Source organism: Danio rerio, chromosome 2, assembly GCF_049306965.1.
Source record: "Danio rerio strain Tuebingen ecotype United States chromosome 2, GRCz12tu, whole genome shotgun sequence".
NCBI lineage: Eukaryota > Metazoa > Chordata > Actinopteri > Cypriniformes > Danionidae > Danio > Danio rerio.
Window position 1 is genome coordinate 48,819,845 of NC_133177.1, and position 27,964 is coordinate 48,847,808.

General features: G+C 42.4%; 1 protein-coding gene and 1 long non-coding RNA gene across 2 annotated transcripts in view; one reads left to right on the forward strand and one right to left on the reverse strand.

Moving 5' to 3' along the window:
• The window catches only part of LOC141378784 (uncharacterized), a 48,185-nt gene that overhangs the window by 12,892 nt on the left and 7,329 nt on the right, over positions 1-27,964 (reverse strand). The window lies entirely within an intron of this gene.
• The window catches only part of fndc7rs1 (fibronectin type III domain containing 7, related sequence 1), a 71,150-nt gene that overhangs the window by 8,145 nt on the left and 35,041 nt on the right, over positions 1-27,964 (forward strand). Inside the window, exons 7-46 of the mRNA XM_073929808.1 lie at positions 1,134-1,403; positions 3,435-3,698; positions 4,316-4,576; positions 8,524-8,784; positions 8,909-9,172; positions 9,279-9,542; positions 9,662-9,922; positions 10,307-10,567; positions 10,722-10,985; positions 11,092-11,355; positions 11,480-11,740; positions 12,214-12,474; positions 12,629-12,892; positions 12,999-13,262; positions 13,382-13,642; positions 15,188-15,448; positions 15,603-15,866; positions 15,973-16,236; positions 16,356-16,616; positions 18,162-18,422; positions 18,577-18,840; positions 18,946-19,209; positions 19,334-19,594; positions 20,065-20,325; positions 20,479-20,742; positions 20,849-21,112; positions 21,232-21,492; positions 21,879-22,139; positions 22,291-22,554; positions 22,661-22,924; positions 23,044-23,304; positions 23,794-24,054; positions 24,210-24,473; positions 24,579-24,842; positions 24,962-25,222; positions 25,701-25,961; positions 26,116-26,379; positions 26,486-26,749; positions 26,874-27,134; positions 27,618-27,878. Coding sequence (XP_073785909.1) covers positions 1,134-1,403; positions 3,435-3,698; positions 4,316-4,576; positions 8,524-8,784; positions 8,909-9,172; positions 9,279-9,542; positions 9,662-9,922; positions 10,307-10,567; positions 10,722-10,985; positions 11,092-11,355; positions 11,480-11,740; positions 12,214-12,474; positions 12,629-12,892; positions 12,999-13,262; positions 13,382-13,642; positions 15,188-15,448; positions 15,603-15,866; positions 15,973-16,236; positions 16,356-16,616; positions 18,162-18,422; positions 18,577-18,840; positions 18,946-19,209; positions 19,334-19,594; positions 20,065-20,325; positions 20,479-20,742; positions 20,849-21,112; positions 21,232-21,492; positions 21,879-22,139; positions 22,291-22,554; positions 22,661-22,924; positions 23,044-23,304; positions 23,794-24,054; positions 24,210-24,473; positions 24,579-24,842; positions 24,962-25,222; positions 25,701-25,961; positions 26,116-26,379; positions 26,486-26,749; positions 26,874-27,134; positions 27,618-27,878 — 10,506 coding nt within the window. The remainder of the gene's footprint in view (positions 1-1,133; positions 1,404-3,434; positions 3,699-4,315; positions 4,577-8,523; positions 8,785-8,908; positions 9,173-9,278; positions 9,543-9,661; positions 9,923-10,306; positions 10,568-10,721; positions 10,986-11,091; positions 11,356-11,479; positions 11,741-12,213; positions 12,475-12,628; positions 12,893-12,998; positions 13,263-13,381; positions 13,643-15,187; positions 15,449-15,602; positions 15,867-15,972; positions 16,237-16,355; positions 16,617-18,161; positions 18,423-18,576; positions 18,841-18,945; positions 19,210-19,333; positions 19,595-20,064; positions 20,326-20,478; positions 20,743-20,848; positions 21,113-21,231; positions 21,493-21,878; positions 22,140-22,290; positions 22,555-22,660; positions 22,925-23,043; positions 23,305-23,793; positions 24,055-24,209; positions 24,474-24,578; positions 24,843-24,961; positions 25,223-25,700; positions 25,962-26,115; positions 26,380-26,485; positions 26,750-26,873; positions 27,135-27,617; positions 27,879-27,964) is intronic.

Here is a 27,964-nt window from a genome sequence, read left to right on the forward strand (position 1 = left end):
ACACATTGATCCTGAGAATGTTTAGATGCATGTCACTGATGAGAAGATGACGAATGTTTGCTGTATGATGACCGAAATGGCCTTAAACATCCAGCAGGCGCAAGACATCAACATGATGTCAGATTGACATTGTACCTCAACAGTGTGGGGGGCGTTGCATTTTGTTTGGAAATGAAAATCGGGTTGACGTCAGAAGTCAATGTCAGACTGACATCAATGTCCAACCTAAAAACAACCAAAAATTGACATCTAATGACGCTACCACTATAACATCTATCAAACGCTTGATTTTGGTTGTCATTGGTTTAAGATGTTGGCTCAATGTTGGATTTTGGTCACTTTCTAACACAACCTAAAATCAACCAAATATCAACGTCATTTGACCTTGTTATTCGACATCAAAATAACGTTGTCCTTAGACACTGAATTTTGGTCACCTGACATCACAACCTAAATCTAACCTAATATCAACGTCTTATGATGCCTGCTGGACAATAACTGAATGCACTACAGAATGTTACGTTTACACACATCCACAAATTACATGTAAACATATCAGCTTTTCACAGCGCAATACTCACTACTCTTGAGTAGTTTTGAAAGGGCTTTCTTTAACTCATACATTGTTCGCCACTGTAGAATAAACTACCACTTACTCTGAAATATGTTTTACCGGCAAATGCAATTCCAGCACCAAACTAGCACTGAGAGTACAACCCTCAGTGCTGGGAAACACCCACACAAACTCTCCCATTTTCACACTACAACCTACAATTTAGTTTATAAAATAAACTACATCACATGTCTTTGGATTGTGGGGAACACCCAGAGGAAACCCACACATACACGAAGAGAACATGCAAACTCCACACAGAACTGCCTTCTAGTCCAGTTGGGACTTGAACCAGTGACTTTCTTAAAGTGAGACAGCCGTGCTAACCACTGAGCCACCGTGCTGCCACAATGAAAATACTGCCATCCTCTATTCAGCATTATCTTGTTCAAAACCAATTTGAGTTTGAAAAACTTTTTAATTCACTTCAAATGTTGTGTTCATATTCTTCACATTATCTCATTTTGAGCTAAACCAATGCACATTTTAATGAATTTCTTTCTGTCTCTCAAACACACAGCACCCTGCCCTCCCAAATCACCAATGTTATATCGTGAGTGCTCTACTAATGCCATTGTGTTCTCCTGGAATCCCACCAACAACACGGCTTATTACCTTGCAACCGCGGTGGACTCGGATGGCCTGGTCACCGAGTGCCTCACTCAGGAAACTTCCTGCTACTTCACTGACACTGTTTGTGCTAAAGGCTACAGTTTCTACGTCAGCTCCACCTACATCGGAGTGGAACAGTGCAACAGTGGAAACACGCAAGCTAAGATGGTCAGAACAGGTGAGTTAACCATTTTGGTCAAATCAAACGAACATGATATGACCCAGTTAATGTGTAAAATGTGATTTGACATTTTAATGAAATGATAGTTTAACGAAACGTTAATGAGAGTTTATCTAAAAATGAAAGTTGACTCATGGTTTGCTCCTCCTCATGTTAATTTAAACCTTTATGAGATTTTTTTTTCTTAGATATTGTATATTTAAAAAACTCTCTTTTGTGACACTAATCGACTTCCATAGTTAATGGGTGAAGGTTAAAGGGTGCCAGCTTCCAGCATTTCTAAAATAACTTTTTTGTTTAACAAAAAAAAAAAGAAAAAACTCATAAAGGGAAAGTAAACATTTAAGAAAGTTTAATTTTTAAAAAATATGCATAAAACATGCTTCAAAATTACTTGTGTAAAATGATCCTTTAAAAGAAAGAAAGAAAAAAATACTTTGGAGGATATTAGGTGCCAGCTACCATTACATATATATATATATATATATATATATATATATATATATATATATATATATATATATATATATATATATATACATATATATATATATATATATATATATATATATATATATATATATATATATATATATATATATATATATATATATATATATATATATATACACTTGTTTGTATGACCCCTTTTTCCTTCAGAACTGCCTTAATCATTCTTGGCATAGATTCAACAAGGTATTGGAAATATTCCTTAGAGATTTTAGTCCATATTGGCATAATAACATCACGTAGTTGCTGCAGATTTGTCGTCTGTACATCTATGATGTGAATCTCCCGTTCCACTACATCCCAAAGGTGCTCTATTGGATTGAGCTCTGGTGATTGTGCAGGCCATTTGAGTACAGTGAACTCATTATCATGTTCAAGAGACCAGTCTGACATGATTCATGCTTTTCGACATGGTGCGTTATCCTGCTGGAAGTAGCCATCAGAAGATGGGTACACTGTGGTCATAAAGGGATAGACATGGTCAGCAACAATACAATCAGGGAGTCTGTGTCATTGACACAAAGCTCAATTGGTACTTGTGGGCTCAAAGTGTGCCAAGAAAATTCCTCACATAATTACACCACCACCAGCAGCCTGAAGCGTTGATACAAAGCAGAATGGAGCCATGCTTTCATGTTGTTGATGCCAAATTCTGCCCCTACCATCTGAAAGTCGCAGCAGAAATCGAGACTCTTCAGACCAGGCAACGTTTTTCCAATCTTCTATTGTCTAATTTTGGTGAGCCTGGGCGAATTGTAGCTTCAGTTTCTTGTTCTTAGCTGACAAGAGTGGCTCCCGGTGTGGTCTTCTGCTGCTGTAGCCCATCCGCTTCAAGGTTAGAAGTTTTGTGCATTCAGAGATGGTCTTCTGCAGACCTCAGTTGTAGCTAGTGGTTATTTGAGTTACTGTTGCCTTTCTATCAGCTCGAACCAGTCTGGCAATTCTCCTCAGACCTCTGGCCTCAACAAGGCGTTTACTGGACATTTTCTCTTTTTCTGACCATTCTCTGTAAACCTCTAGAGATGGTTGTGCGTGAAAATCCCAGAAGATCAGCAGTTTCTGAAATACTCCAACCAGCCCGTCTGGTACCAACAACCATGCCACAATCAAAGCCACTTAAATCACCTTTCTTCCTCATTCTGATGATCGGTTTGAACTGCAGGAGATCGTCTTGACCATGTGTACATGCCTAAATGCATTGAGTTAATGCATGTGATCGGCTGATTAGAAACTTGTGTTAACGAGCATTTGGACAGGCGTACCTTATAAAGTGGCCAGTGTGGGTATGTATGTATGTAATAAAAGAAAGAAACAAAGTTTTATGGAGTGGAAACAATGAATGAATTTTTATAATAAAAAAGTGAAAAGTGGTGCTATTCCTCCTTCAAAATTACTTGTATAAAATGCGTAAAAGTCTAAAATAACCTGAGGTTAAGTGCAGTTTGAAAACCTTTCTATACTTTATGAAGCAATGCATGAATAAACGTGACTTAACATGTACATATATATATTTTTTAGCTCCATGTCTGCCTCAGAATGTCCACACAACAGCAGACTGTAATAGCATCAGCACTGCCGTCACTACTTGGGACATGGCCGAAGGAGCCCAGACCTACATGGTGGAGGCCTTTGGCAATAGCAGAGATTTCTACAACTGCACATCTCAAAATTCGAGCTGTACTCTCACAGATCTGGACTGTGGAGAAAGCCTGAGCATTTGGCTTATTGCCACTGATGGTGAATGTACGACTGAGCCTGTGTTGGGTGAAGTGGCAGACACAGGTATGTGCGCACATTCTCTGTACACATTCTCCCCAACACCGTGGTGTGTTTATTGTACCTTAGTATCATGTGGTAATGCTACAGTTGAAGTTTGAAGTCAGAATTATTAGCTGTTCTGTGACTTTTTTCCCCAAATGATGTTTAATAGAGCACAAACTGTATCACAGTATTTCCAATAACATTTTTTTCTTCTGAAGAAAGTCTTATTTGTTTTATTTTGGCTAGAATGAAAGTTTTTATTTTTATTTTTTAAAAACCCATTTTAGGGTCAGAATGATTAGCCTCTTTTAGTAATATCTTTTTCTATGGTATACAAAACAAATTATCATTATACAATAACTTGCCTAGTTACCCTAACTTGCCTGATTAACCTTTAAATGTCACTTTAAGCTGAATACTAGTATCTTGAAAAATATCTAGGCAAATATTATGTTCTGTTATCATGGCAAAGATGAAAGAAATCAGTTATTACAACTATTATGTTTAGAAATGTGTTGATCTTTTTTCCGTTAAACAGAAATTTTGGAAAAAAATACAGAGGGAGGGCTAATAATTCAGAAGGGCTAATAATTCTGACTTCAACTGTATATGCTAAGTCTTTTTAACTTGCACCACAGTTCCCTGCATCCCTCAGAACGTGTCCACGGTGGAGAAATGTAGTTCAAACTCTGCCACTCTCTCATGGCTCGGAAGCAACGGTGCCATCTTATACTATGGAACAGCAAAACACGCAGACGGCACAGTTTACAGCTGCACTGCCTCGAAGACGGAGTGCATATTTGAAAGCCTGAGATGTGGCGAGACCTACGATGCTTACGTTGTAGCAACAAACCTGCAGTGCAACAGCTCTGAGAGTCAACATGTCACCTTGAAGACGGGTAGGTGTGCAAACTTTGAATAAGACGTGCCACGTAATTAAAATGTCAAATAAATGATATGATGCATATAGATAATTAAAAAAACAAACAAACAAAAAAACTATATATATACACACACACAAACACACACACACACACACACACACACACACACACACACACACACATATATATATATACTTAAATGTAAAAGGGCATAAGGAAGGCAAATACAGTGCCCAGCATAATTGAGTACACCAGGTAACAACCCATAGAGGTGAGGGGTCCTAGGCGAGATTAAAAAAACTGGGCCCACTGGTGTTAAAACAGTGATAAGAAAGCACCAAAAACTTATCATTTTAATATTTAAATAGTGTACACTTTTATTAACTGCAACATATTTAACCTATAATACATATGTAAAAATATTTACTCAGATTTAAACAAATAAGTTTGCAAGTATTGTAAAGTATTGCAAATGAAAGTGCAAGTAGGTTGCAAAAACAAACTGTACATAAAACAAACTAAATAAAATACAAAAAAATAAAATACACTGTAAAAAATGGCCGTGATTTCAACGGTAAAAAACTGTAAAAATGCTACAGTACAAATCTGTAACCTGGTTAACGGTATGTTTCCTTAATATATACGGGGAATAACCGTAAATTGACTTTCCCAGAATTCCCTGCATGGCACATAACTTTTTAAGCATTTTGTTGACATTAATATGGATCTTTTTAGTTGTTTCCCCATCAGTTATGTGCATTATAGATTTATGTTATATCTAATGTTGATAAACAAGGTTTATTTCATGACTTTTATTTTATGCGTGTTACCATACTGGTGTTTAGTAGTTGTGTGAATGACCCTGAGCACCTTCTATATGCTGATACTCTTTTCAGCTTGTGGGAAAAGTTAATGTGATGAAAAGTTTGTGATGAGCATATGGTGTGCTAATGTGTCTAACTGTGTAACAAAAGATGTGTAGTTGTTGGTCATTCAAAATACAGACATATTACGTCTATAAATTAATAAAATATGGTAGTTTACCGTAAAAATGAAAAATTACTTTTACGGTTTGTACCGTGTTTTTAACGGTAAAGTACTGGCAACCACAGCTGCCGGTATTTTATCGTAAATTTTACGGATTTATTTTTTAAAGTGTAGATGAAGAAGGGCACAGATTGGACAGTTGTGCAATTTGGAGAGATATATGGAATCTGTGTAGGAATACGTACGTTGCGTTATTCCAGTTCACTCAATAGCCGATCGCGGGCAGTGTTATGCAAAATAGAGTGTAGCGTTGCTGTGTATGTTTCTAAAAGAGGAATTACCAACCTATGTCACACATGAGGTCACATGGGTTCAACCGCATTTAACGGTTGCAAAAAAAGACCGGCTGCAATAGCAAACATGCCGTGTTGTGCGGTAGGATGCCAAAATCGATTAAATTTTACCATACACCAGACTGCTTTTAATGCCAACTGCAGATGTCTTTGGCTAACAGCCATCAGAAGAGCTGAATAAAGTAAGGACCTAATTAAAAATGCTCCACTCTGCAGTTTTCATTCAGTTCTCAAGTTCAGGCTATGCTGAATCATACACATTACTCGTTTTTGATGTCAGCAATGTTTAATTTCAGCAAAAACAGTTAAATAAGGTGAATTAAACTGTGGACACTGAATGCTTAGAATTAAATGTAAAATATAAGTTCACATACCCTGCCATACAGATGCAGTTCGCCGTCAGAATGCAGTTGTTTTGCTTGTTGATGATTACCCAGGCCTTGTATAGTTCCATCTTCTTTTCTTGTCTTTGGCTAGGCAGAACCTCAGATTTTAGCACTACATAGTTTTGCATCTGGTAATCATGGAATATTATTCCTTGCACATGACCACACAGAACAACATTGTTGGCATCCAAAGACTTGTAAGACCTTTATCTTTTCACTTTTAAGATCACTCGGATTTTCAATGAGATTGTATATTTGGGGCTGGATGCTTGGCCATTCATCTCATCCAATATCCATTGGGAGGGTGCTATCATGAATGGACCTGTCAGATGAACGCCGCTCACTTTAACATTAATATTGCAGAATAACTGTGCTTATCACTGAGTGACGAGCTGTTATAATTCGCTGAAAGCATTATGTAAATAATATATAAAATGTAATCAATTTAACTTATTTCTAAGACAACAACAAACTCTGTACTGCATCGGATGTTATTCCCTCACTGTAAATGCTAGCGCTCCCGGTTTCTTTCTGCAACCTCAATGGGCGTGCATCCTGAATGTTTACAAACCGGTAATTTGCCTATATTTTCTGCTTTTATTAATACTGTTGTTGTGTATTTATTATCTTTTTAAATGTATTTGTCATGTATGAAATGTGAAATGTGGATGTTATTTATTTCTCATCATCGATGTGAATTGTATCGCGTTTAATAGAGTTTGTGTACTGCGCATTGTGCATGACTTATAAGTATGCGCTCGTCCTCGCAAATGTCCACATTCACAGTAAATATACAACAGCAGCGTTCGTGGGCCCTTCAAGAAACGTGGGGCCCTAGACGACCACCTATATTGCCATTTGAACAGGCCGGTACTGTGTACACCTCTCCCAGATCTCTCTTTTAAATTAATATTTTCTATAGGATGCTTCAGAATAATATATTTGTGCACATACATTAGATGAGTTAGTATCAAAGCCAAAATTGGAACAAATCTAACAAAACAAAAAGATCACAATCCAAAACTTACACCCAAATTAATATGTTGGGGAAAAATATTACATAAATTTTACAGGAACAGGAAAAGTCAAAAGGAACATAAGAAATATATAAATTTAATCTATTGTTTTTTTTTTTTTGCAATAACCTATTGAAATTTTAATTTATTATCGATCTATTCCTACAGATACTGACCAAACACTTAATTTAATAATAATCATCATGATTCCTTACATTTATATAGCGCTTTTCAGGGCACTCAAAGCGCTTAACACAGTGTGTGTGGGGGGGGGGGGGGGGGGGGGGGGGATGGGTGCCACCAGTGTGCACTTGTGACTTGTGACTTGATGGCATCCATTTTGCGCCAGACCGCACACCACACACTACACAGCAGTTGATTGGTGGAGAGGAGACAGAGTGATGAAGCCAATTAGAATATGGGGATGGTTAGGAGGCCATGATGGACAGAGGCCAGTGGGCAGATTTGGCCAGGATGCCGGGGTTAAACCCCTACTCAGAGAGTCGGCACCTCGGTTTAACGTCTCATCCGAAAGACACTGTGCAGTATAGTCCGCGTCAATATACTAGGGCATTAGGACCCACACAGACCACAGGCTGAGCGCCCCCTGCTGGCCTCAACCTAGCTTTCCCATGTGGTCTCCCATCCAGGTACTGACCGGGCGCAGCCCTGGTTAGCTTTAGTGGTTAGCTTCAGTTAAATGCACCTTAATTATTGACTGTATCCAATAGGAATTGGATAATATTCATTTTCAAGTCACATGTTCAAATACTTGTGATTTTCATATATAGTGAAATATTTATCTGCCATGTTATTGTAATTTAGCGAAATTTAACATTTATATCAATATGTAAAATAAACGTAAAAAAATGACAATAAATAAAGGTTTAACAATAATGTAAAATAAAAGGAGTAAAAAAAGAGTCGAGATAATTTAAATCTAAAAAAAAAAAAACAAAACTAAGAAAAGTGTTAAATAAAAAACAAATCAATTAATAAATAAAGAGGCGATGATTGAAATGTCCCAAGAAATCAAAGCAAGATCTACATAATACGTATGAATTTAGATTAGATAAACTAGATAATTACAATGTAAAAGGGACGACTAAAATGTTATATTTTTATAAATCATTTTCTAACAATTTATTAACGAATTTGTCCAAAAATTAGATATAAACTAGGGCACAAACTAAGTAAGTCTCATCCATTCTCTTTTGTAGCCCCATGTGCTCCTGCTGGTGTGGGGGTCACTGCAGACTATGCAGCGAATTATACAACAGTCAGCTGGCAGACCCTTCAGTCGGGAGGTCTGTACACAGCAATACTACAGAATGAATATGGATCGTCAATAAACTGCAGCACCAGCTTTAACAACTGCACATTACCAAAGCTGCTCTGCGGAGTCAAGTACAACCTCTCAGTTACAATGAACGATGGTCACTGCAGGAGTCTGCCATCCACACCAATTCAAATACATTCAGGTAACTGTCTAGTGTGCATGCACGCACTTTCACACAGTAACAACTCTTTAATCTCGCTTTGTATGTACTCAAATGCAGCTTGTTGTGACCATCCATATCACAACAACATTAACATGTTTTGCAGCACCATGTCTCAACTCTGGCATTCAGGCCACGCTTGACTGTGGCAGCAACTCAGCACTCGTTTCTTGGACACCAGGCAACGGTGCACTCAGTTTCAATGTATCGCTGCAGTCTTTCCAGGATAGCCAACTGCACAGCTGCTTCACCAGTGGCTCTTCATGCAACATCAGCTCACTGCAGTGCGGTCAACGCTACAGCATCAGTGTTACAGGAAAGGGCCTGGTTGAATCATCAGTTTCCACATCCATGTCCACTGTAGACACAGGTATAAAAATCAAATGAGAACGCAAAAGGAAAATCGATTGACTGCAGGTTTGGTGATCTATTTATTGAATGCTGTGCATCACTTTATTGATTCTTGTCTTTTTCAGCTCCATGTGCACCCACTCAAGTCAATGTGTCTCTAGCCCATGGATCTGACACAGCATCTGTTTCCTGGGCAGCATCCAGTGGCTTAGTTTCCTACTACATTGTAACAGCAGAATATGATAATGGACGTGCGTTAACCTGCAACTCCAGCAGCACTTCCTGTAACATCAGTGGTCTGGCATGTAGTGAGGTTTACAATGTGTCGGTCACAGCTATGAGCGCAAACTGCACTGGACAACGTAGTGAAGTGCGCCGCATTAACACTGGTAAGCAATTTTCTTACTGTCTAACCTCGCTGTATCCATCCCTTTGCATACTGAAGGATTTAGTTGTGGTTACAAGCAGAAAGATTATGGTCAGTCATTGTTTTCTCTCTTTTACCCAGCACTCTGTGCACCACAAAATGTGTCAGCCAATGTGAGCTGTAGCAGCAACATAGCAACAGTAACCTGGGGGAGGAGCCGCAAGGCGGACGTTTACTCTGTGACAGCCAGTAGTGCCAATGGTCTCTCGGTGAACTGCACTTCAGTTTCCACTTCCTGTGACCTGTTGGCTCTCACATGTGGACAATCCTACACCATCACAGTGAAGGCCGGAGGCAGCAACTGCAGCAGTGTGCAGAGTACTCCTGTTCAGATCCAGACAGGTAATAACATTCGACATATCATAGACCACAAGATCTTTGGAATTAAGAATAAAGTTCAGTTTGTTAACATGATGACTGGTTTAAAAACATGCAACTGTATCAGGCAGAAAAACAGTCTAAGATTCCTCTGGAATTCACTGCATCACTGCTGCTATGTATAATGCTGATTCACACATCGAATATTTAACTTCCTATAAAAGTGATAAACTCAGGGCAATTTCTTTCTCTAAATGACTATTAGTACTAATGCACTTCTCATGCATTCTACCAGTTGACCAGTCCTCCACTTCATCATATTGCAATCATCTGGGTCCTTTACACCCCCTGTTCCTAGCTCTGTAGCAATGACATGCTTTGAATTACACTTTGTTCTCTTGTCTTTAGCCCCATGCCCTCCACTGAATATTCAGTCCACAATGAACTTTGGCAACAAAACAGCGAGTGTGTCCTGGTCCCCTGGCAATGGAGCACTTTCCTTTTTAATGACAATGCAATGCTTTCCTGGACAGACGTATACATGCATGACCAGTCAAATGACATGTGACATCACTAACATGACATGTGGGCAAGCGTGTCCAGTTCAAGTAGTGGCAGTTGGACCATCGTGCAACAGCTCTGTTCAAACTGGACCACCAATCGCAACAGGTAAGGCAAAGAGCTGATTAAATTAAATGCTTTTTTATGAAGATATCCAACACTGTCTAAAAGCCTAGAGTCAGCAAGATTTGTTTTAAAGACACTCTAATATTTTTATCCACCAAGGACACATTAGGTTAATCAATCTGTTTTCCTGTTGCAGCACCATGTCTCAACTCTGGCATTCAGGCCACGCTTGACTGTGGCAGCAACTTAGCACTCGTTTCTTGGACACCAGGCAATGGTGCACTCAGTTTCAATGTATCGCTGCAGTCTTTCCAGGATAGCCAGTTGCACAGCTGCTTCACCAGTGGCTCTTCATGCAACATCAGCTCACTACAGTGCGGTCAACGCTACAGCATCAATGTTACAGGAAACAGCCTGGTCGGGTCATCTGTTTCCACATCCATGTCCAGTGTAGACACAGGTATAAAAATCAAACGAGAACGCAAAAGGCAGTGAGATTGACTGCAGGTTTGGTGATCTATTTATTGAATGTTGTGCATCACATAATTGATTCTTTTCTTTTTCAGCTCCATGTGCACCCACTCAAGTCAATGTGTCTCTAGCCCATGGATCTGACACAGCATCTGTTTCCTGGGCAGCATCCAGTGGCTTAGTTTCCTACTATACTGTAACAGCAGAATATGATAATGGACATCCGTTAACCTGCAACTCCAGCAGCACTTCCTGTAACATCAGTGGTCTGGCATGTAGTGAGGTGTACAATGTGTCGGTCACAGCTATGAGTGCAAACTGCTCTGGGCAACGTAGTGAAGTGCGCCGCATTAACACTGGTAAGCAATTTCCTCACTGTCTAACCTCAGTACATCGTATCCATCACTTTTCATAATGAAGGTTTTAGTTGTGGTTACCTGCAGAAAGATTACGGTCAGTCATTGTTTTCTCTCTTTTACCCAGCACTCTGTGCACCACAAAATGTGTCAGCCAATGTGAGCTGTAGCAGCAACATAGCAACAGTAACCTGGGGGAGGAGCCGCAGGGCGGACGTTTACTCTGTGACAGCCAGTAGTGCCAATGGTGTCTCGATTAACTGCACTTCAGCCTCCACTTCCTGTGACCTGTTGGCTCTGACATGTGGACAATCCTACACCATCACAGTGAAGGCCGGAGGCAGCAACTGCAGCAGTGTGCAGAGTACCCCCATTCAGATCCAGACAGGTAATAAAATTTGACATATTATAGACCAAAATATCTTGGGAAATAGGAATGGAGTTTGGTTTGTTAGCATGCAGACTGGTTAAAAAAAAAACATGCAAAAGTTTAAGGCAACAGAAGAGTCTAAAATTCCACTGGAGGTCACTGCATGAGTGCTCCTATGTATAATGCTGATTCACACATCAAGCCTTTAACTTGCAGTAAAAGTGAAAAACAATGAATGTCAGTACTAATGCACTACCAAGTGCTCAGCAGCCCTGTGAAATTTATTCACTCTTCTCAAGGCCAAGGGACACCGCACCAATAGATGCTGACAATCACCAGATAACAGCACATCACTTCTCATGCATTCTACTAGTTGACCAGTCCTCCTCTTCGTCATAGTCCTCTCCAAGCCTCTGGGTCCCATACATCCCCTGTTCCTAGCTCTGTAGCAATGACATGCTTTGAATTACACTTTGTTCTCTTGTCTTTAGCCCCATGCCCTCCACTGAATATCCAGTCCACAATGAACTTTGGCAACAAAACAGCGAGTGTGTCCTGGTCCCCTGGCAATGGAGCACTTTCCTTTTTAATGACAATGCAATGCTTTCCTGGGCAGACGTATACGTGCATGACCAGTCAAACGACATGTGACATCACTAACATGACATGTGGGCAAGCGTGTCCAGTTCAAGTAGTAGCAGTTGGACTGTCGTGCAACAGCTCTGTGCAAACTGGACCCCCAATCGCAACAGGTAAGGCAAAGAGCTGATTAAATTAAATGCTTTTTTATGAAGATATACAACACTGTCCAAAAGCCTGTAGTCAGCAAGATTTGTTTTAAAGACACGCTAATACTTTTATCCACCAAGGGCACATTAGCTTAACCAATTTGTTTTCATGTTGCAGCACCATGTCCGAACTCCAACATTCAGTCCACGCTTGACTGTGGCAGCAACTCAGCACTCGTTTCTTGGACACCAGGCAACGGTGCACTCAGTTTCAATGTATCGCTGCAGTCTTTCCAGGATAGTCAATTGCACAGCTGCTTCACCAGTGGCTCTTCATGCAACATCAGCTCACTGCAGTGCGGTCAACGCTACAGCATTAATGTTACAGGAAATGGCCTGGTCGGGTCATCCGTTTCCACATCCATGTCCAGTGTAGACACAGGTATAAAAATCAAACGAGAACGCAAAAGGCAGTGAGATTGGATGCAGGTTTGGTGATCTATTTATTGAATGTTGTGCATCACATAATTGATTCTTTTCTTTTTCAGCTCCATGTGCACCCACTCAAGTCAATGTGTCTCTAGCCCATGGATCTGACACAGCATCTGTTTCCTGGGCAGCATCCAGTGGCTTAGTTTCCTACTATATTGTAACAGCAGAATATGATAATGGACGTGCGTTAACCTGCAACTCCAGCAGCACTTCCTGTAACATCAGTGGTCTGGCATGTAGTGAGGTGTACAATGTGTCGGTCACAGCTATGAGTGCGAACTGTACTGGGCAACGTAGTGAAGTGCGCCGCATTAACACTGGTAAGCAATTTCCTTACCGTCTAACCTCACTGTGTCCATCCCTTTGCATACTGAAGGTTTTAGCTGTGGTTACCTGCAGAAAGACTATGGTCAGCCATTGTTTTCTCTCTTTTACCCAGCACTTTGTGCACCACAAAATGTGTCAGCCAATGTGAGCTGTAGCAGCAACATAGCAACAGTAACCTGGGGGAGGAGCCGCAGGGCGGACGTTTACTCTGTGACAGCCAGTAGTGCCAATGGTGTCTCGATTAACTGCACTTCAGCCTCCACTTCCTGTGACCTGTTGGCTCTCACATGTGGACAATCCTACACCATCACAGTGAAGGCCGGCGGCAGCAACTGCAGCAGTGTGCAGAGTACTCCTGTTCAGATCCAGACAGGTAATAACATTCGACATATCATAGACCACAAGATCTTGGAAATTAAGAATAAAGTTCAGTTTGTTAACATAAAAGCTGATTTAAAAATCATGCAACTGTATCAGGCAGCAAATCGGTCTAAGGCTACGTTCGCACTGCGAGGCTTAGTGCTCAAATTTTTTCCGATTTTTTTGCATGGCTGTTCACATTGGTCTTATAAATGTGGCCAATATCAGATCTGCAGTATAAACAAATCATGGTCCTAAACTGACCCGCATGCGCAAAAGTGCATTACGGAGAACACATGTCTAATTATGCACACGCGTGTGCTGCATGAGTAAGCACGTTGTCAGATCATGCTTATATCATTATTACCCTTTTTACAGACAACCGTGGTGTATTTCATGAACTGTAAATGATTTTTCTGCTACTACTAAAGTGTATTTCGGCATTTGAGAACTAAAATGTCTCCTGTGATGAAAAAAAAAAAGAAACACTGATCGTTTGTGATTAATGACAGCCGCGGTGGGTGGCGCTCTGATCACCGGTGTAGCGGACTCATCAAGGGTATATGAGCAGCCGCAGACTGAGCTGTGAAGGCGGAGTTGGTTTATCTCTGTTTGTGGAGTTATTTAATTCAACTTTTGTTATAAACAGCAGACACGTGCAGAATGGGGGTTTGGGTGCTCGAGCACCTGCCCTTTTTTCTCTCGGAGAGAAAGTTCTTCCTCCTTTGCACACAGATCCCCTATCCACAACACCCTTGACACTCTTCAGCTTCACGATTAACCCGTGCCTCAATCCTTAACCAGATTAGTTAACAAGCACCAGTTATGCCTTTAAAATCTTTTTCAACATGAACAACCAACTTTCTGTGGTACTGTAATCGCCCTGTGTACCATTCTACTGTGCTGCTGAGGGGTAGATGATGTTTGCAGCACAGAATGATGACGCATGTCACTCGGAGATTATGAAAAAGTCACATGAAATCCGACATAACCGTTCACACCCTGGTCGCATTGTAGAACATCAGATCTGTGCCTGATTTAAGACTACATATGAAAGTGGCACAGATCTGACCTGAAAAGATCAGATTTCATGCGGTTTGGGCTGTTCACACTGTCATCACCTGAGTCACACGAGGGGGAAAAAATCTGATTCATGCCACATTTGCCTGCAGTGTGAACGTAGCCTAAAATTCCACTGGAGGTCACTGTGTCACTGCTCCTATGTATAATGCTGATTCCCACATTCAGTATTTACCTTTCTGTAAAAGTGATAAACTCAGGGCAATATCTTTCTCAAAATGACTGTCAGTACTAATGCACTACCAAGTGCTTAGCAGCCCTGTGAAATCTATTCACTCTTCTCAAGGCCAATTGACACCACATCAATAGATGCTGACAATCACCAGATAACAGCACATCACTTCTCATGCATTCTACCAGTTGACCAGTCCTCCTCTTCGTCATAGTCCTCTCCAAGCCTCTGGGTCCCATACATCCCCTGTTCCTAGCTCTGTAGCAATGACATGCTTTGAATTACACTTTGTTCTCTTGTCTTTAGCCCCATGCCCTCCACTGAATATCCAGTCCACAATGAACTTTGGCAACAAAACAGCGAGTGTGTCCTGGTCCCCTGGCAATGGAGCACTTTCCTTTTTAATGACAATGCAATGCTTTCCTGGACAGACGTATACGTGCATGACCAGTCAAACGACATGTGACATCACTAACATGACATGTGGGCAAGCGTGTCCAGTTCAAGTAGTGGCAGTTGGACTGTCGTGCAACAGCTCTGTGCAAACTGGACCACCAATCGCAACAGGTAAGGCAAAGCACTGATTAAATTAAATGCTGTTTTATGAAGATATACAACACTGTCCAAAAGCCTGTAGTCAGCAAGATTTGTTTCAAAGACACGCTAATACTTTTATCCACCAAGGGCACATCAGGTTAATCAATCTGTTTTCCTGTTGCAGCACCATGTCTCAACTCTGACATTCAGGCCACGCTTGACTGTGGCACCAACTCGGCACTCGTTTCTTGGACACCAGGCAATGGTGCACTCAGTTTCAATGTTTCGCTGCAGTCTTTCCAGGATAGTCAATTGCACAGCTGCTTCACCAGTGGCTCTTCATGCAACATCAGCTCACTGCAGTGCGGTCAACGCTACAGCATTAATGTTACAGGAAATGGCCTGGTCGGGTCATCCGTTTCCACATCCATGGCCACTGTAGACACAGGTATAAAAATCAAACGAGAACGCAAAAGGTAGTGAGATTGGATGCAGGTTTGGTGATCTATTTATTGAATGTTGTGCATCACATAATTGATTCTTTTCTTTTTCAGCTCCATGTGCACCCACTCAAGTCAATGTGTCTCTAGCCCATGGATCTGACACAGCATCTGTTTCCTGGGCAGCATCCAGTGGCTTAGTTTCCTACTATATTGTAACAGCAGAATATGATAATGGACGTCCGTTAACCTGCAACTCCAGCAGCACTTCCTGTAACATCAGTGGTCTGGCATGTAGTGAGGTGTACAATGTGTCGGTCACAGCTATGAGTGCGAACTGTACTGGGCAACGTAGTGAAGTGCGCCGCATTAACACTGGTAAGCAATTTCCTTACTGTCTAACCTCGCTGTGTCCATCCCTTAACATACTAAAGGTTTTAGTTGTGGTTGGCTGCAGAAAGACTATGGTCAGCCATTGTTTTCTCTCTTTTACCCAGCACTTTGTGCACCACAAAATGTGTCAGCCAATGTGAGCTGTAGCAGCAACATAGCAACAGTAACCTGGGGGAGGAGCCGCAGGGCGGACATTTACTCTGTGACAGCCAGTAGTGCCAATGGTCTCTCGGTGAACTGCACTTCAGTTTCCACTTCCTGTGACCTGTTGGCTCTGACATGTGGAGAATCCTACACCATCACAGTGAAGGCCGGCGGCAGCAACTGCAGCAGTGTACAGAGTACTCCTGTTCAGATCCAGACAGGTAATAACATTCGACATATCATAGACCACAAGATCTTGGAAATTAAGAATAAAGTTCAGTTTGTTAACATGAAAGCTGATTTAAAAATCATGCAACTGTATCAGGCAGCAAATCGGTCTAAGGCTACGTTCACACTGCGAGGCTTAGTGCTCAAATCTGATCAGATTTTTTTGCATGGCTGTTCACATTGCTCCTATAAATGTGGCCAATATCAGATCTGCAGTATGAACAAATCATGGTCCTAAACTGACCCGCATGCGCAAAAGTGCATTACGGAGAACACATGTCTAATTATGCACACGCGTGTGCTGCATGAGTAGGCACGTTGTCAGATCATGCTTATATCATTATTACCCTTTTTACAGACAACCGTGGTGTATTTCATGAACTGTAAATGATTTTTCTGCTACTACTAAAGTGTATTTCGGCATTTGAGAACTAAAATGTCTCCTGTGATGAAAAAAAAAAAGAAACACTGATCGTTTGTGATTAATGACAGCCGCGGTGGGTGGCGCTCTGATCACCGGTGTAGCGGACTCATCAAGGGTATATGAGCAGCCGCAGACTGAGCTGTGAAGGCGGAGTTGGTTTATCTCTGTTTGTGGAGTTATTTAATTTAACTTTCGTTATAAACAGCAGACACGTGCAGAATCGGGGTTTGGGTGCTCGAGCACCTGCCCTTTTTTCTCTCGGAGAGAAAGTTCTTCCTCCTTTGCACACAGATCCCCTATCCACAACACCCTTGACACTCTTCAGCTTCACGATTAACCCGTGCCTCAATCCTTAACCAGATTAGTTAACAAGCACCAGTTATGCCTTTAAAATCTTTTTCAACATGAACAACCAACTTTCTGTGGTACTGTAATCGCCCTGTGTACCATTCTACTGTGCTGCTGAGGGGTAGATGATGTTTGCAGCACAGAATGATGACGCATGTCACTCGGAGATTATGAAAAAGTCACATGAAATCCGACATAACCGTTCACACCCTGGTCGCATTGTAGAACATCAGATCTGTGCCTGATTTAAGACTACATATGAAAGTGGCACAGATCTGACCTGAAAAGATCAGATTTCATGCGGTTTGGGCTGTTCACACTGTCATCACCTGAGTCACACGAGGGGGAAAAAATCTGATTCATGCCACATTTGCCTGCAGTGTGAACGTAGCCTAAAATTCCACTGGAGGTCACTGTGTCACTGCTCCTATGTATAATGCTGATTCCCACATTCAGTATTTACCTTTCTGTAAAAGTGATAAACTCAGGGCAATATCTTTCTCAAAATGACTGTCAGTACTAATGCACTACCAAGTGCTTAGCAGCCCTGTGAAATCTATTCACTCTTCTCAAGGCCAATTGACACCACATCAATAGATGCTGACAATCACCAGATAACAGCACATCACTTCTCATGCATTCTACCAGTTGACCAGTCCTCCTCTTCGTCATAGTCCTCTCCAAGCCTCTGGGTCCCATACATCCCCTGTTCCTAGCTCTGTAGCAATGACATGCTTTGAATTACACTTTGTTCTCTTGTCTTTAGCCCCATGCCCTCCACTGAATATCCAGTCCACAATGAACTTTGGCAACAAAACAGCGAGTGTGTCCTGGTCCCCTGGCAATGGAGCACTTTCCTTTTTAATGACAATGCAATGCTTTCCTGGACAGACGTATACGTGCATGACCAGTCAAACGACATGTGACATCACTAACATGACATGTGGGCAAGCGTGTCCAGTTCAAGTAGTGGCAGTTGGATCGTCGTGCAACAGCTCTGTGCAAACTGGACCCCCAATCGCAACAGGTAAGCCAAAGAGCTGATTAAATTAAATGCTGTTTTATAAAGATATCCAACACTGACCAAAAGCCTGAAGTCAGCAAGATTTGTTTTAAAGACACGCTAATACTTTTATCCACCAAGGGCACATTAGGTTAATCAATCTGTTTTCCTGTTGCAGCACCATGTCCTAACACTGACATTCAGGCCACGCTTGACTGTGGCACCAACTCAGCACTCGTTTCTTGGACACCAGGCAATGGTGCACTCAGTTTCAATGTATCGCTGCAGTCTTTCCAGGATAGTCAATTGCACAGCTGCTTCACCAGTGGCTCTTCATGCAACATCAGCTCACTGCAGTGCGGTCAACGCTACAGCATCAATGTTACAGGAAACAGCCTGGTCGGGTCATCTGTTTCCACATCCATGGCCACTGTAGACACAGGTATGAAATTAAAGAAGAACGCAAAAGGAAAATCGATTGACTGCAGGTTTGGTGATCTATTTATTGAATGCTGTGCATCACATAATTGATTCTTTTCTTTTTCAGCTCCATGTGCACCCACTCAAGTCAATGTGTCTCTAGCCCATGGATCTGACACAGCATCTGTTTCCTGGGCAGCATCCAGTGGCTTAGTTTCCTACTATGTAGTGACAGCAGAATATGATAATGGACGTCCGTTAACCTGCAACTCCAGCAGCACTTCCTGTAACATCAGTGGTCTGGCATGTAGTGAGGCGTACAATGTGTCGGTCACAGCTATGAGCGCGAACTGCACTGGACAACGTAGTGAAGTGCGCCGCATCAACACTGGTAAGCAATTTCCTTACTGTCTAACCTCGCTCCATCGTATCCATCACTTTGCATACTGAAGGTTTTAGTTGTGGTTACCTGCAGAAAGACTATGGTCAGCCATTGTTTTCTCTCTTTTACCCAGCACTTTGTGCACCACAAAATGTGTCAGCCAATGTGAGCTGTAGCAGCAACATAGCAACAGTAACCTGGGGCAGGAGCCGGAGGGCGGACGTTTACTCTGTGACAGCCAGTAGTGCAAATGGTCTCTCGATTAACTGCACTTCAGCCTCCACTTCCTGTGAACTTTTGGCTCTGACATGTGGACAATCCTACACCATCACAGTAAAGGCTGGAGGCAGCAACTGCAGCAGTGTGCAGAGTACTCCTGTTCAGATCCAGACAGGTAATAAAATTTGACATATCATAGACCACAAGATCTTGGGAAATAGGAATGGAGTTTGGTTTGTTAGCATGAAGACTGGTTAAAAAAACATGCAAAAGTTTAAGGCAACAGAAGAGTCTAAAATTCCACTGGAGGTCACTGCATGAGTGCTCCTATGTATAATGCTGATTCACACATCAAGCCTTTAACTTGCAGTAAAAGTGAAAAACAATGAATGTCAGTACTAATGCACTACCAAGTGCCTAGCAGCCCTGTGAAATTTATTCACTCTTCTCAAGGCCAAGTGACACCGCACCAATAGATGCTGACAATCACCAGATAACAGCACATCACTTCTCATGCATTCTACTAGTTGACCAGTCCTCCTCTTCGTCATAGTCCTCTCCAAGCCTCTGGGTCCCATACATCCCCTGTTCCTAGCTCTGTAGCAATGACATGCTTTGAATTACACTTTGTTCTCTTGTCTTTAGCCCCATGCCCTCCACTGAATATCCAGTCCACAATGAACTTTGGCAACAAAACAGCGAGTGTGTCCTGGTCCCCTGGCAATGGAGCACTTTCCTTTTTAATGACAATGCAATGCTTTCCTGGACAGACGTATACGTGCATGACCAGTCAAACGACATGTGACATCACTAACATGACATGTGGGCAAGCGTGTCCAGTTCAAGTAGTGGCAGTTGGACCATCATGCAACAGCTCTGTGCAAACTGGACCACCAATCGCAACAGGTAAGGCAAAGAGCTGATTAAATTAAATGCTTTTTATGAAGATATCCAACACTGTCCAAAAGCCTGTAGTCAGCAAGATTTGTTTTAAAGACACTCTAATATTTTTATCCACCAAGGACACATTAGGTTAATTAATTTGTTTTTATGTTGCAGCACCATGTCTCAACTCTGACATTCAGGCCACGCTTGACTGTGGCACCAACTCAGCACTCGTTTCTTGGACACCAGGCAACGGTGCACTCAGTTTCAATGTATCGCTGCAGTCTTTTCAGGATAGTCAATTGCACAGCTGCTTCACCAGTGGCTCTTCATGCAACATCAGCTCACTGCAGTGCGGTCAACGCTACAGCATCAATGTTACAGGAAACGGCCTGGTCGGGTCATCCGTTTCCACATCCATGTCCACTGTAGACACAGGTATGAAAATCAAACAAGAACGCAAAAGGCAGAGAGATTGACTGCAGGTTTGGTGATCTATTTATTGAAGGTGGTGCATCACATATTTGATTCTTTTCTTTTTCAGCTCCATGTGCACCCACTCAAGTCAATGTGTCTCTAGCCCATGGATCTGACACAGCATCTGTTTCCTGGGCAGCATCCAGTGGCTTAGTTTCTTACTACATTGTAACAGCAGAATATGATAATGGACGTCTGTTAACCTGCAACTCCAGCAGCACTTCCTGTAACATCAGTGGTCTGGCATGTAGTGAGGTGTACAATGTGTCGGTCACAGCTATGAGTGCAAACTGCTCTGGGCAACGTAGTGAAGTGCGCCGCATTAACACTGGTAAGCAATTTCCTTATTGTCTAACCTCGACGTGTCCATTCCTTTGCATACTAAATGTTTTAGTTGTGGTTACCTGCAGAAAGACTATGGTCAGCCATTGTTTTCTCTCTTTTACCCAGCACTTTGTGCACCACAAAATGTGTCAGCCAATGTGAGCTGTAGCAACAACATAGCAACGGTAACCTGGGGGAGGAGCCGCAGGGCGGACGTTTACTCTGTGACAGCCAGTAGTGCCAATGGTCTCTCGGTGAACTGCACTTCAGTTTCCACTTCCTGTGACCTGTTGGCTCTGACATGTGGACAATCCTACACCATCACAGTGAAGGCCGGAGGCAGCAACTGCAGCAGTGTACAGAGTACTCCTGTTCAGATCCAGACAGGTAATAAAATTTGACATATCATAGACCAAAAGATCTTGGAAATTAAGAATGGAGTTCAGTTTGTTAACATGAAAGCTGATTTAAAAATCATGCAACTGATAAACTTAGGGCCATTTCTTTCTCAAAATGACTGTCAGTACTAATGCACTACAAAGTGCTTAGCAGCCCTGTGAAATTTATTCACTCTTCTCAAGGCCAATTGACACCGCACCAATAGATGCTGACAATCACCAGATAACAGCACATCACTTCTCATGCATTCTACCAGTTGACCAGTCCTCCTCTTCGTCATAGTCCTCTCCAAGCCTCTGGATTCCGTACATCCCCTGTTCCTAGCTCTGTAGCAATGACATGCTTTGAATTACACTTTGTTCTCTTGTCTTTAGCCCCATGCCCTCCGCTGAATATTCAGTCCACAATAAACTTTGGCAACAAAACAGCGAGTGTGTCCTGGTCCCCTGGCAATGGAGCACTTTCCTTTTTAATGACAATGCAATGCTTTCCTGGACAGACGTATACGTGCATGACCAGTCAAATGACATGTGACATCACTAACATGACATGTGGGCAAGCGTGTCCAGTTCAAGTAGTGGCAGTTGGACTGTCGTGCAACAGCTCTGTGCAAACTGGACCACCAATCGCAACAGGTAAGGCAAAGAACTGATTAAATTAAATGCTGTTTTTTGAAATCCAACAGTGTCCAAAAGCCTGTAGTCAGCAAGATTTGTTTTAAAGACACGCTAATACTTTTATCCACCAAGGACACATTAGGTTAATCAATCTGTTTTCCTGTTGCAGCACCATGTCCTAACACTAACATTCAGTCCACGCTTGACTGTGGCAGCAACTCAGCACTTGTTTCTTGGACACCAGGCAATGGTGCACTCAGTTTCAATGTATCGCTGCAGTCTTTTCAGGATAGTCAGTTGCACAGCTGCTTCACCAGTGGCTCTTCATGCAACATCAGCTCACTGCAGTGCGGTCAACGCTACAGCATCAATGTTACAGGAAACAGCCTGGTCGGGTCATCTGTTTCCACATCCATGTCCAGTGTAGACACAGGTATAAAAATCAAACAAGAACGCAAAAGGCAGAGAGATTGGATGCAGGTTTGGTGATCTATTTATTGAATGTTGTGCATCACATAATTGATTCTTTTCTTTTTCAGCTCCATGTGCACCCACTCAAGTCAATGTGTCTCTAGCCCATGGATCTGACACAGCATCTGTTTCCTGGGCAGCATCCAGTGGCTTAGTTTCTTACTACATTGTAACAGCAGAATATGATAATGGACGTCCGTTAACCTGCAACTCCATCAGCACTTCCTGTAACATCAGTGGTCTGGCATGTAGTGAAGTGTACAATGTGTCGGTCACAGCTATGAGTGCGAACTGTACTGGGCAACGTAGTGAAGTGCGCCGCATTAACACTGGTAGGCAATTTCCTTAACGTCTAACCTCGCTGTGTCCATCCCTTTGCATACTGAAGGTTTTAGTTGTGGTTACTTGCAGAAAGACTATGGTCAGTCATTGTTTTCTCTCTTTTACCCAGCACTTTGTGCACCACAAAATGTGTCAGCCAATGTGAGCTGTAGCAGCAACATAGCAACGGTAACCTGGGGGAGGAGCCGCAGGGCGGACGTTTACTCTGTGACAGCCAGTAGTGCCAATGGTCTCTCAATTAACTGCACTTCAGTTTCTACTTCCTGTGACCTGTTGGCTCTGACATGTGGAGAATCCTACACCATCACAGTGAAGGCCGGAGGCAGCAACTGCAGCAGTGTGCAGAGTACTCCAGTTCAGATCCAGACAGGTAAATAATTTGATATATCATAGACCAAATGATTTTGGGAATTAAGAGTAAAGTTTAGTTTGTTAACAAGAAAACTGATTTAAAACCATGCAACTGTATTAGGCAGTGAAACGGTCTAAAATTCCTCTAGAGGTCACTGCATCACTGCTCCTATGTATAATGCTGATTCCCACATTCAGTATTTACCTTTCTGTAAAAGTGATAAACTCAGGGCAATATCTTTCTCAAAATGACTGTCAGTAATAATGCACTACCAAGTGCCTAGCAGCCCTGTGAAATCTATTCACTCTTCTCAAGGCCAATTGACACCACATCAATAGATGCTGACAATCACCAGATAACAGCACATCACTTCTCATGCATTCTACCAGTTGACCAGTCCTCCTCTTCGTCATAGTCCTCTCCAAGCCTTTGGGTCCCATACATCCCCTGTTCCTAGCTCTGTAGCAATGACATGCTTTGAATTACACTTTGTTCTCTTGTCTTTAGCCCCATGCCCTCCACTGAATATCCAGTCCACAATGAACGTTGGCAACAAAACAGCGAGTGTGTCCTGGTCCCCTGGCAATGGAGCACTTTCCTTTTTAATGACAATGCAATGCTTTCTTGGACAGACGTATACGTGCATGACCAGTCAAATGACATGTGACATCACTAACATGACATGTGGGCAAGTGTGTCCAGTTCAAGTAGTGGCAGTTGGACCGTCGTGCAACAGCTCTGTGCAAACTGGACCCCCAATCGCAACAGGTAAGCCAAAGAGCTGATTAAATTAAATGCTTTTTTATGAAGATATACAACACTGTCCAAAAGCCTGTAGTCAGCAAGATTTGTTTTAAAGACACGCTAATACTTTTATCCAACAAGGACACATTAAGTAAATCAATTTGCTTTTCTTGTTGCAGCACCATGTCTCAACTCTGACATTCAGGCCACGCTTGACTGTGGCAGCAACTCAGCACTCGTTTCTTGGACACCAGGCAATGGTGCACTCAGTTTCAATGTATCGCTGCAGTCTTTCCAGGATAGCCAGTTGCACAGCTGCTTCACCAGTGGCTCTTCATGCAACATCAGCTCACTGCAGTGCGGTCAACGCTACAGCATCAATGTTACAGGAAATGGCCTGGTCGGGTCATCTGTTTCCACATCCATGGCCACTGTAGACACAGGTATAAAAATCAAACAAGAACACTAAGAAAATGAGATTAGATGCAGGTTTGGTGATCTATTTATTGAATGTTGTGCATCGCATAATTGATTCTTTTCTTTTTCAGCTCCATGTGCACCCACTCAAGTCAATGTGTCTCTAGCCCATGGATCTGACACAGCATCTGTTTCCTGGGCAGCATCCAGTGGCTTAGCTTCCTACTATGTAGTGACAGCAGAATATGATAATGGACGTCCGTTAACCTGCAACTCCAGCAGCACTTCCTGTAACATCAGTGGTCTGGCATGTAGTGAGGTGTACAATGTGTCGGTCACAGCTATGAGTGCGAACTGCACTGGACAACGTAGTGAAGTGCGCCGCATTACCACTGGTGAGCAATTTCCTTACTGTCTAACCTCGCTGTGTCCATCCCTTTGCATACTGAAGGTTTTAGTTGTGGTTACTTGCAGAAAGACTATGGTCAGTCATTGTTTTCTCTCTTTTACCCAGCACTTTGTGCACCACAAAATGTGTCAGCCAATGTGAGCTGTAGCAGCAACATAGCAACGGTAACCTGGGGGAGGAGCCGCAGGGCGGACGTTTACTCTGTGACAGCCAGTAGTGCCAATGGTGTCTCGATTAACTGTACTTCAGCCTCCACTTCCTGTGACCTGTTGGCTCTGACATGTGGACAATCCTACACCATCACAGTGAAGGCTGGAGGCAGCAACTGCAGCAGTGTGCAGAGTACCCCCATTCAGATCCAGACAGGTAATAAAATTTGACATATCATTGACCAAAAGATCTTAGGATTTAAGAGTGAAGTTCAGTTTGTTAACATAAAAGCTGATTTAAAAACATGCAACTGTACTAGGCAGCGAAAAAGTCTAAAATTCCTCTAGAGGTTACTGCATCACTGCTCCTATGTATAATGCTGATTCCCACATTCAGTATTTACCTTTCTGTAAATGTGATAAACTCAGGGCAATATCTTTCTCAAAATGACTGTCAGTAATAATGCACTACCAAGTGCCTAGCAGCCCTGTGGAATTTATTCACTCTTCTCAAGGCCAAATTGACACCGCACCAATAGATGCTGACAATCACCAGATAACAGCACATCATGCATTCTACCAGTTGACCAGTCCTCCTCTTCGTCATAGTCCTCTCCAAGCCTCTGGGTCCTATACATTTCCTGTTCCTAGCTCTGTAGCAATGACATGCTTTGACTTTGTTCTCTTGTCTTTAGCCCCATGCCCTCCACTGAATATCCAGTCCACAATGAACTTTGGCAACAAAACAGCGAGTGTGTCCTGGTCCCCTGGCAATGGAGCACTTTCCTTTTTAATGACAACGCAATGCTTTCCTGGACAGACGTATACGTGCATGACCAGTCAAATGACATGTGACATCACTAACATGACATGTGGGCAAGCGTGTCCAGTTCAAGTAGTGGCAGTTGGACTATCGTGCAACAGCTCTGTGCAAACTGGACCACCAATCGCAACAGGTAAGGCAAAGAACTAATTAAATTAAATGCTGTTTTATGAAGATATCCAACACTGTCCAAAAGCCTGTAGTCAGCAAGATTTGTTTTAAAGACACGCTAATACTTTTATCCACCAAGGACACGTTAAGTTAATCAATTTGTTTTCCTGTTGCAGCACCATGTCTCAACTCTGACATTCAGGCCACGCTTGACTGTGGCAGCAACTCAGCACTCGTTTCTTGGACACCAGGCAATGGTGCACTCAGTTTCAATGTATCGCTGCAGTCTTTTCAGGATAGTCAATTGCACAGCTGCTTCACCAGTGGCTCTTCATGCAACATCAGCTCACTGCAGTGCGGTCAACGCTACAGCATCAATGTTACAGGAAACGGCTTGGTCGGGTCATCCGTTTCCACTTCCATGTCCACTGTAGACACAGGTATAAAAATAAAAAAAGAACGCAAAAGGCAGAGAGATTGGATGCAGGTTTGGTGATCTATTTATTGAATGTTGTGCATCACATAATTGATTCTTTTCTTTTTCAGCTCCATGTGCACCCACTCAAGTCAATTTGTCTCTAGCCCATGGATCTGACACAGCATCTGTTTCCTGGGCAGCATCCAGTGGCTTAGTTTCCTACTATATTGTAACAGCAGAATATGATAATGGACGTGCGTTAACCTGCAACTCCAGCAGCACTTCCTGTAACATCAGTGGTCTGGCATGTAGTGAGGCGTACAATGTGTCGGTCACAGCTATGAGCGCAAACTGCACTGGACAACGTAGTGAAGTGCGCCGCATTAACACTGGTAAGCAATTTCCTTACCGTCTAACCTCGCTCCATCGTATCCATCACTTTGCATACTGAAGGTTTTAGTTGTGGTTACCTGCAGAAAGACTATGGTCAGCCATTGTTTTCTCTCTTTTACCCAGCACTTTGTGCACCACAAAATGTGTCAGCCAATGTGAGCTGTAGCAGCAACATAGCAACGGTAACCTGGGGGAGGAGCCGCAGGGCGGACGTTTACTCTGTGACAGCCAGTAGTGCCAATGGTGTCTCGATTAACTGCACTTCAGCCTCCACTTCCTGTGACCTGTTGGCTCTGACATGTGGACAATCCTACACCATCACAGTGAAGGCTGGAGCTAGTAACTGCAGCAGTGTGCAGAGTACTCCTGTTCAGATCCAGACAGGTAATAACATTTGACATAGCATAGCCTAAAAGATTTAGGAAATTAAGAATGGAGTTCAGTTGGTTAACATGAAAGCTGATTTAAAACCATGCAACTGTATTAGGCAGCGAAACGGTCTAAAAGTCCTCTAGAGGTCACTGCATCACTGCTACTATGTATAATGCTGATTCCCACATTCAGTATTTACCTTTCTGTAAAAGTGATAAACTCAGGGCAAGATCTTTCTCAAAATGACTGTCAGTAATAATGCACTACCAAGTGCCTAGCAGCCCTGTGAAATCTATTCACTCTTCTCAAGGCCAATTGACACCGCACCAATAGATGCTGACAATCACCAGATAACAGCACATCATGCATTCTACCAGTTGACCAGTCCTCCTCTTCGTCATAGTCCTCTCCAAGCCTCTGGGTCCTATACATCCCCTGTTCCTAGCTCTGTAGCAATGACATGCTTTGAATTACACTTTGTTCTCTTATCTTTAGCTCCATGCCCTCCACTGAATATCCAGTCCACAATGAACTTTGGCAACAAAACAGCGAGTGTGTCCTGGTCCCCTGGCAATGGAGCACTTTCCTTTTTAATGACAATGCAATGCTTTCCTGGACAGACGTATACGTGCATGACCAGTCAAATGACATGTGACATCACTAACATGACATGTGGGCAAGCGTGTCCAGTTCAAGTAATGGCAGTTGGACTGTCGTGCAACAGCTCTGTGCAAACTGGACCACCAATCGCAACAGGTAAGGCAAAGAAATGATTAAATTAAATGCTGTTTTTTGAAATCCAACACTGTCCAAAAGCCTGTAGTCAGCAAGGTTTGTTTTAA